This window comes from Anneissia japonica, unplaced genomic scaffold, assembly GCF_011630105.1.
Source record: "Anneissia japonica isolate Jap-2015-1 unplaced genomic scaffold, ASM1163010v1 scaffold8_len73204_cov107, whole genome shotgun sequence".
NCBI lineage: Eukaryota > Metazoa > Echinodermata > Crinoidea > Comatulida > Comatulidae > Anneissia > Anneissia japonica.
Genome location: NW_022725052.1, coordinates 24,452 through 34,109, shown reverse-complemented (window position 1 = coordinate 34,109; position 9,658 = coordinate 24,452). Strand labels below are relative to the sequence as shown.

The 9,658-nt window shown below is 31.5% G+C and overlaps 1 protein-coding gene across 1 annotated transcript; it reads right to left on the bottom strand.

Moving 5' to 3' along the window:
- Window positions 1–814: 814 nt before the first annotated feature.
- Window positions 815–8,091, bottom strand: LOC117112650 (hyalin-like). The gene is made up of 6 exons (XM_033255758.1): window positions 7,854–8,091; window positions 7,523–7,765; window positions 5,698–5,814; window positions 3,196–3,256; window positions 1,579–1,690; window positions 815–898 (listed from the first exon to the last, which is right to left on the bottom strand). Exons 1-6 carry the CDS (start codon window positions 8,089–8,091, stop codon window positions 815–817), a joined length of 855 nt encoding a protein of 284 aa, XP_033111649.1.
- Between the last annotated feature and the right edge of the window lie 1,567 nt (window positions 8,092–9,658).

The window sequence follows — 9,658 nt, the reverse complement described above, 5'->3', positions numbered from 1 at the left end:
TCCTGCGAATTTTTTCATATTACATTGTAAGCAATATACTTTTAACTACATACAAAGTTAAAGAGAGAACAGCTAACTCAGTCGGCTAATCTAGTGGTAGCCGCTGTGTGTGCGCTGAACTGTGGAGATCTCTAGGTCCCCGGTTCAATTCCCATCGCTGCCTCTCCTTGTGTTTCAGCTAGAGGGCTAAAATACAAGTTACAATAGCGCACCGTCTTTCGGATGAGACGTTTAAGCCGTTGGTCCCGTGTAAATTATGGTCCATGTGCACGTTAAAGAACGCAGTACACTTTTCGGAAAAGGGTAGGGGATTGTCCCCCGGTGTATTGCCCAATCACCACCAGAAGGACCCCATTGGAAATAAGTTTTCTTCTAGACTTTTGTGGCCTATATTTTTGGTGTTTACACCGAATAAATCCAATCTAATCTAATCCAATGTACAATATTAAAATAAAATTAGCTTTGCAAGTTGAAAAAGACATTTCCTCAACAAATAATGCCTCAAAAATAATGTTAAAATAACTATAAATCCCTGAGTAACTTTTTTTTTCCAAAGTGCATAAACCAGTAATAAGAATGTATATACTATAACACACCACTATGTGTGGAGTGACATACGGGTCCCCTCTGTTGTTGTGAACTTTTGTATTTATTTTGGTAACATGTATGTATTTATGTTTATTAACTGAATAAATGAGATGAGTTAGGGAAAAAAAAGATGAGACTTACGTTTCTATTATTTTAACATACAAATTATTGTCTATAATTAGTTTATCATTAAATTATTATGTTCGCAAAAATAACAATATTGCACTTACGCTGATGAGTCATTTATATCGTGTTTGTAGTGACATGCTGGGATGAGCTTTGCGTTCAAATTATTTTCTGTAGTTAGGTCCTTAAATATTTTGGTAAAAAGAGTAATAGAAATTTAATATGAAAGTATGCTAATTCAACTTGAAAATAGTTCATGTTTATACAAATATATACATTGGGTATTGTTTTGCATTATTCTCTAGCAGTACTTGTTTGAATGAATATATTCAATATCACTCCATTAGGACCAATATTAGTATTTTTTCTGCTATTAAATGTAGGAAATAATAACAACAATACTATTAATAATAATAATAATAATAAAAATAATAATAATAATAATAATAATAATAATTGATAAGAATTTATAATAATAATAATAAATAATAATAATAATAATGGTAATAATTATAATAAAAATAATATATTTTTTGCATTATTCTCTAGCTGTACTTGTTTGATTGAACATATTCAAGATAACTCCATTAGGCCTAATATTAGTATTTTTTCTGTTATTAAATGTAGGAAATAATAATAATAATAATAATAATAATAATAACAATAATAATAACAATAATAATAATAATAACAATAACAATAATAATAATAATAATAATAATAATAATAATAATAATAATAATAATAATAATAATAAATTAGTAATAACAAGTAATAACAAAGATTTAAGTGTATTTTAAAAATAACACAGTTTTTGTTTTACAGTAAATATTATTTTGAAATTTAGTTCCAAGCATGTTTTACCTTAATAACTGGGAAGTAGATCTTACAGTTGATACTTATTTTTCTATGATTCCTGTCGTACATGTCAATGGTCACAATGTCAGATGCAATAATTGGCAAGTAATTCCCACTGCTACAAAATTGAAACTATTTTTAGGAACGACTATTCATAAATCAAATCAAATCAAATTTAAATGTTTTACAAAACTACTGCTGTTACGCTGTATGAAGTCCACTAACATGCCTGGTGGACAATATAATAAAAATATATATTAAAAAACTACTGCTGTTACGCTGTATGAAGTCCACTAACATGCCTGGTGGACAATATCATAAAAATATAAATTTCTCATAAAAATCTATATGGTGGGATCTGAGCTAGCTTTTACTATTCAAGTAAGCATAAAATATAATATGTTTTTAATGAAAAAAAAACACATTTAATTGAATTTATCATGCAGTTTAACATAATTAAACTTGTAAAACACAATACAATGAGATGCCTTGTCTGATTGTTCTTTGGCACCAGACCATCCTACCACCATTCCAGGCTAACATATAAAATTAAGTATAACTTAAAACTAAACATATTGAAATAATAATTTAGGATTCATAAAATTATTAATACGCTTAATATTATTATTGGTCAGTAAGTACTATATATGGTATTATAGGTATCAATGTACCGTATATAAAATCAAGTTTGTCTTCAAAAAAATATCCTGTGATAACACAAGGCTTAAGCATTACACTCCAAGGGGTATTGGTTCAAATTATGTGACACCACGCTGTAAGACCAATAATAAGACTTTAGCTTTAAGTTATGTTTATTAAATGGGTCTTGGGCAGAATTTCTGAACCATTAGTGTTCAAAAGCAGGACACATCAGAAACCAGAGCATTAGTTTCAAATGTTGGTAACATCTAGTTACATACAAGGTGGACAAGAGGGATAACACTAGATACCATTATCTTTAATACGCTACTATAGGCCAACCTTTTAATCACCACAAACTAAGACTACAGAAAGTATACATTGTTCGATCACAAAAGGACCAAAGTTAGCCCATATTCCACCATATACATTTTTATGATATTGTTCACCGGGCATGTTAGTGCACCTCATACAGCGTAACAGCAGTAGTTTTGTAAAACATTTAAATGTGCAAACAAATTTTAGATGCCGTTGGTTGCAATTTTATCATGCAACATTACTGTGTGAACAAAACATCACAGTTGCAGACAAAACACATGGTTTTATTCCGTTTCAAATTGTTTGCGGTATTTTTATTTTCATACAACAAATTATATGATCCATATTTCAAATCATTTTTTGTTAATCTGAGTTAAATTATTTTGGAAACGTAAAAGTTAATTAGTACCTTTTACGTGGCTGAATGTTGAAGTAGGAAGGTAATAATGTTACTTTCACGTATATTTAGTATTTTCAAATTTTAAGAGAATCTGGATGAATTTATTTTCTAAATATGACACATGTCTTGCGCTCAATACGTTTGATACACCAAAATATTATTTTATCATGACAGACAGTCGTGAATATTATATCATTATTATCACCTAAATTGAATATCTGCCGATCTTCTTTAATAAACTGGAATATGAGATAGAAAATGCTTACACAGTTTCCAGTGTATCATCATAGTCAATAATTAGACTTGCAGCCAATTCGAATGGTCCGTCTAAATAGAGACAACGGTTTTGCTTGATAAGTACTAATTAAAATACAACTACGACAACAGAACATCAGCTGCTCCAACATCTGCACCAGAAGCAGTACCAACAACAGTGGCACAGTGGCAACAACAGCATTGGCACCACCACATTCACCACCAGCATCATCACCAGCTACACTAACACCAGCAGGACCACAATGCACCAGCAGTATTAGCAACAGCAACAACAACAACATCAACAATATAAGTATGCATGTGGCGATCAATGTGTTAGACTAAAAGCTCCTTCAGTTATTTTATTCAAAATATGAAGAGCGGTAAAAGTGATCCTAAAATCATTTAAAATGAAATTGGAGGAAATAGTAGAGTAAGTATTGGTTGCCAAATATTTATGATGAATTACTTCACTTGCAACTACCGGCTGGGGAACATCTCACTGAGTTTTTTTTTTTTTTTAGAAAAATGTACAACTAAACTAATTACATACACCAGTCCAATGACAAATTTGTGCATATTACAAGGTTTACTTTTCCACTCACAATACAAAAAAAAATAATTAAAGTGTTATTGTTATTGTCATCCTTATGCTTATCATTGCCTTTGTTGTTGTCGTCATCATCATCATCTTCATTATTATACTACTACTGTTAATGTTTTTAATATTTCATTTTTTATATTTCAGAATACAATTTAAGACAAGATAAAAAAAAACCATAAAAAATAGGATTCAGTCAAAGACTTACAAAAAAAAAAGCAAAAGAGACTTACAAAAAAAAAGCAATTATCAATGTAGCTCAAAATATTCATTAATAAGTTTGCAAACGGTTGCTCCTTTCAATTTGAAAATCAAAATTATAGACAATGAGATTAAAAACAGGCCACAGAAAGTAAATATCAAGAGCAACCTTATAACTGTATAATAGTGTGACATACTTAAAATATACCTTTTAATCTTAATCAGAATATAGCAAGTTATTTAAAAATAAATAATTATAACTTAATTCAAAGCAGCTTGTGGTTGCTGATTGCTAAATAAAATGGTGTATATCATTCCAAACTCTAGCATTAGCAATTTAAATATCATTTTCGATACACCTATACTTTGGAATTGGTTTGACAAAATTTTAAATATTTCACGATCTTGTAGAGCAGTAGGCCTAGTTACCAACCTTTTTGCGTTTGCAGACCGCTCTGGACATGTAAAAAGTCTTGACAGACTCCCATGTCTAAATATATTCATTTTTTATATAACAACATTTTATTTTATGTATATGGCCCATCTAGGTGGCCGAAACTGGCACTGTCAGATTAAAAATTTGAAGGTAATTTTCTTTTATTCCCCATTTAACTTTAAATTTCGGTAAAATTTAGGGCGACCCATGTTTGATATTCCAACAATAAGATTATGGAAAAAAGATGATTTGCCAAATTACAATACCTGGGATCTTGGAATTCAACATAGACAACACAGGAGGGGGGGGGGGGATTTTACAGATAGGTTAATTGCACTACCTCATTTCCACCATGGATGGGGCTGAGGTACGAAATTGTTATGTTTATGGGACTTCTAGAATGCCGGGAATGACACTGTCAGACTAAAACTTGGAATGTAATATTCTGTTATCCCCATTTACTTTTAATTTTGTCAAATTTATGGCTTCATCCTGAAGTAAAAGCAATAAAAGAGAAAACACGGAAACAAGATGTATATTACCTGCTGATTTCTTTACTAAACATCTTTATCCCTTTTTTTTAAATAAATATATATATAAAAACTAATTAAAAAAAATCACATCATCAAAACAAATATTTTAATATAATTATTTAATTTAATTAATATAATATTAAAATATAATTCCAGTTAAAACAATTTACAGTGAACAAAGTCTTGGTTATTTCATTATTGTCAAGGCATAATCACAATGTTGTAAAGCAAGAAAATATTTGGAATCATGTACAAGTTGTTCTAGTAATCTAGCGGACCCCATTTTTTTCGTGGACCTCCAAACGTTTCGCGGACCCCCCCCCCACTTTGGACCCCTTTGACTTGGTAGACCCCAATTGTTTTTTCGCGAACCCCTAATATTGGAACCACTGTTGTAGAGTATCCATGTAGATCAAATGCCATTTTCAGTTCATCAGGTAAGCGTCTGGGTGCGATCATTGATTCAAGGACATAATCATAGATATAATTATTATCATCATCATCATCATCATCATTATCATTATCATTATTATTATTATTATTAATATTTAACTGTTCGTTGTTTCATGCTCGATATTGGGATTTAGATGTTTTATTGTTTGATGGTAATATTAACAGACACAAACCCCAAAATCCCAATTTAATAAAAGATAAGTAATAAAAATTGCTGTAAGCGTGACATAATATAATGAACTTTTATTAGTAATGTTGTGATTTCGGTTTTAGTTAAAATTATGCATACCTTCTTTCAGTGGATCAACAACTGATGTCGATAATGTGATGCTATCCGGGTCAGATGTCACATGAACTTCGGATACTTCCGGTGTTTCTAACACACATTTTTTACCACCTACAAATGCTGATTTTAATAGTGTATAAAATTCAAAGAAATATTAAATGCTAATATGGGATATGCTTTATTAGTCATTAGTCAGTAGGGCCTAAAACGAAATGACGTCACATAAAATTCATTTGCGCATATGAGAACGTTGAATTCTCATTGTGGTCTGGATTATAGCACGCAGTTTGGACTGTATTTACGTTGTGCAGAAAACGCAGAATGGTCAAGGATGAGTCAATCCGTTCTAAGATTACGTCGTCCTTCAAATCAGGAGCTCCATATTCCGTCTTCCTTACCTTTACACGTTGCTGGCTTGTGATTACAACCTGTAGTAGATGTAGTAGGACCAGCAGCAGCTCCAAAATATAAACAATTTCTTTTGTTATATTCAGGGGTGGCGCCAGAATTTGCCCGAAGCAGGGCCGAGGTCCCCGACGGGGGTGGGGGCCGGAGCCCCCGACGAGGTGCTAGATTTCCTTGACGAAAGCAAAGTGGGCATGGTCTAGCTTCGATTAAAAGGTTCCGAAAGTGGTCCTAGGTGCGAAGCCCTGGTTATATTGTTTAAAAAGAAAAATCTTTATTTACAAATATCAAAACACCCAATGTGTTGGATTAGATTGGATTGGATTTATTCGGTGTAAACACCAAGGAGAATCTGATCTGGTATATTTTCCTTCGACATCATTAAATACATTACTATCAACCCTAGACACTCGTTTAATCTTAAGTTTGTTAATACTTATTCTCGTACTAATTCCTTGAAGTTTTCTGTTTTTAATTCCTTTCCTCGTACATGGGATAGTTTACCCAAAGAGGCCGGAGACATGCTTTTGTTTGGTATTGGGCCTTTTTAAAATAAACTCTAAGAGCATTTTCGGGAGACGTAAAGCTGGCAATTTTTTGGCAATAACTTTTTATTTTTATTAAGAAATTTGAAAAAAAAAATTAATTGTTTTATGGAGTATTTCATCCTTGTTATTATTATATTTTTATTATTTTAAAAAATGATTTGTATTTTTGTATGAAATTTTTATCTCTATTTTTTCTGTTGTGATATATTTATTGTGTTTGGCGACCCACTCGATAGAGATTTGAATCTCCTTTTGGGAAGCCTGCCTCCCTTTTGTCTGATTTTTGGTGTGTTATTTTTGTAATATGTTGAGGCAAATAAATTGAATAGCGTGAGGCTGCAAGTTAGAATCCTGCTCAAGACACCTTTTATATCATTTTTTTTTCAATTCTTTAAAAATATCCCTACTAATTACTGTAACAACGAACTGACAATATCCAGTGTTATACATATACGACACTAAAAAGGATAGCAAAAAATAGGCAACTAAAGTTTACTTTTCCCTGGAATACACATTAAGCAAAGACACAATAAATAATAAAAGGTTTTTGAAAATATTAACATAACATAAATATTAACAGTGCTATTATTGTTCATATGCGAGCACTGTTCTTGACATAACGATTTTTACGCAGCTAACCTGATTTTAAATATTATTTATTATGATTTCCTAGCTGCAGCTATAAGCTAATACCCACAGCTACACGGTGTGTGAGTCAGTTGATTAGAAGAAGGTGCCCGGGTTTTTTCTCTTCCTGGTCTAATGGTACGATACTCGCCTTCATAGCGTGAGGCTGCAAGTTGGAATCCTGATAAAGACACATTTTTATTCATTATCTATGATTTTTTTTTTCATTTCTTCGAAAATATCCCTACCAGTTACTGTAACAACGAACTGACAATATCCAGTGTTCCCATTACAATCGGTTGCTGAATATCCTACGATGGTATCGCCGACTGTAAATTCATCTCCACTTGTGTAGTTAGCATTTGCCTCAGTATCACCACAACAGGTGTCAGTTGCATTAGCTGGATACCAATAGGCATTCATTGAAGCTACGCCAGAGTCAGTGCACATCATGACGTTATCTGGACAATCCAGTATAGGAGCAACCTCATCTAACATAATCAAGAAAGTATAATTCAGAAATTACAAATAAAATCGTTTCGACTTTATTAATAAATAAAATAAAATAATTAAACTCACCTATAATGATAATGTTGAATGTACAGTACGCAATGTTGCCGTAATAATCAGTAGCATTACATGTTACAACAGTATTCATTTCAGAAAATGTGCTCCCATTTCTATAGTCACATACCGGTAGAATAATCTCCCCAGAGTTGTCCGTAACAGTAGGTTGTGTCCAAGTGGGCGATGCCATACAATCATTATCACTTACTAGATTTTGGCTTGGTGGACATTCAAGATCTGGTGGTTCCATGTCTGTCAAGTGTGAAGAAAGTAACTTTGATCACTAGCAAATTTGTTAACTAACAAAATGTGCTTTGGTACAAGTTAAAATAATTAGATTTATTTTAATTATATGTTTTGTACACCATTAACAAGACTGCAACAGAAATCAAAAGATTCTGTATACGTACAGCAACAATGCAAGTTTTGAATAAATATTTTGTATGATTTTTTTTAAATAATGAATTCTATTTTTGATCTTTTGTAACTATTTGTAATTCAATAATAACAAAATAATGATTGTAGTGATAATAATAAGAATAATTTTAACTTAATACTGATTTTCTAACAGTTTGTACTATTTGTAAAATGATTAGCAATGATATGTTTGTGTCCCAACAGCCGTTGGCTGAAGCGATTCTGCTAATAGTCTGCCACCGACAATCAGCAAGATAATGTCGCGTTGTCAAGCGCTCACACAGAGTGGAAATTGATTTGTCGCTCAGTGGTCTATTTTTGTCGTACGACACAGTGTGTGCACGGTTTTATTCAGCACACTGGGATGGAAATTTTTTTATTAAACTCAGCGGTGTTTAATATTTTGTAACATAACCATATCCAAAACTTAATATTCATAACACGTTATAATTTCATTGCGGATTTTTTGGGCTCAGTACGGACTCTTAACGTATGCATATGGATCTGTGTGAATCTGATCATCTACCAATAAAATTTAGTATAATGTTTGGTTTTAACAATACTAATAACCCAGCAAACACAAAACGTTCTTATAACGTTCACGAACGTTGTGGTTAAGTATGTCACAAAATAACGTTCACACAACGTTGTAAGAACGTTCAAACTTTGTGAAATTAGGTTATAAGTACGTACATATGGTTCTACAAAATAACTTTTTATCACCAAACTGTAACGTTAATATAACGTTCTTATAACGTAATATTGTTAGCTGGGAATAATATAGAAAATAAAACAACATGTGAAATATGTCAAACATATACTAAATAGGCCTACGTTTGGGATGAAAATATAAAAATAGACGAAAACTTAGTTTTAAAAAAAGGAATATATAAACAATTATAGATAGCATACACAAAAGTATGGAAACAGGTGATTGTGAAACTTTAATCAGTAAACTTACTGGGGTAATATATTAGAAAAAAGAAAATCGGATTCTCGATCATAGCATGATAGCAAACATAAAAACCAATGAATGCGACTGCCATTGAGATCATTTAAAAAATATAGAAACGATATAACAATGTATATATAACATGTAAGAGAGAGAACAAAGATTTGATAAGGAAAAAGAGAAGCTATTACTCTTATATTATTAAATGAAAAAACATAAAAAGGGACCAGGTATGTGGAAAATAAATAATAGTGTTCTCAAAGATGAAGAGTACGCTATAACTATAGTACAAATAATAGAAAATACAAAAAAAATTAATGTAATCTCAGCCCAGACATGCTATGGGAATACATAAAAGTAAAAATTAAAGAATTCACGATTAAATACTGTGTAAGAAAGAAAAATGAAAGACTGCAAACAAAAGGAAATTGACCACAGAAATTAATGA

Bases quoted from the DNA above. Each gene is read 5' to 3' on its own strand.
- LOC117112650 (XM_033255758.1), bottom strand. From the start codon at position 8,091: ATGGAACCACCAGATCTTGAATGTCCACCAAGCCAAAATCTAGTAAGT. The intron at 7,766-7,853 runs GTGAGTTTAATT...TGATTATGTTAG, and splicing joins ATTCAACATTATCATTATAG to ATGAGGTTGCTCCTATACTG. The intron at 899-1,578 runs GTAAAACATGCT...AAAATATTTAAG, and splicing joins TCTACTTCCCAGTTATTAAG to GACCTAACTACAGAAAATAA.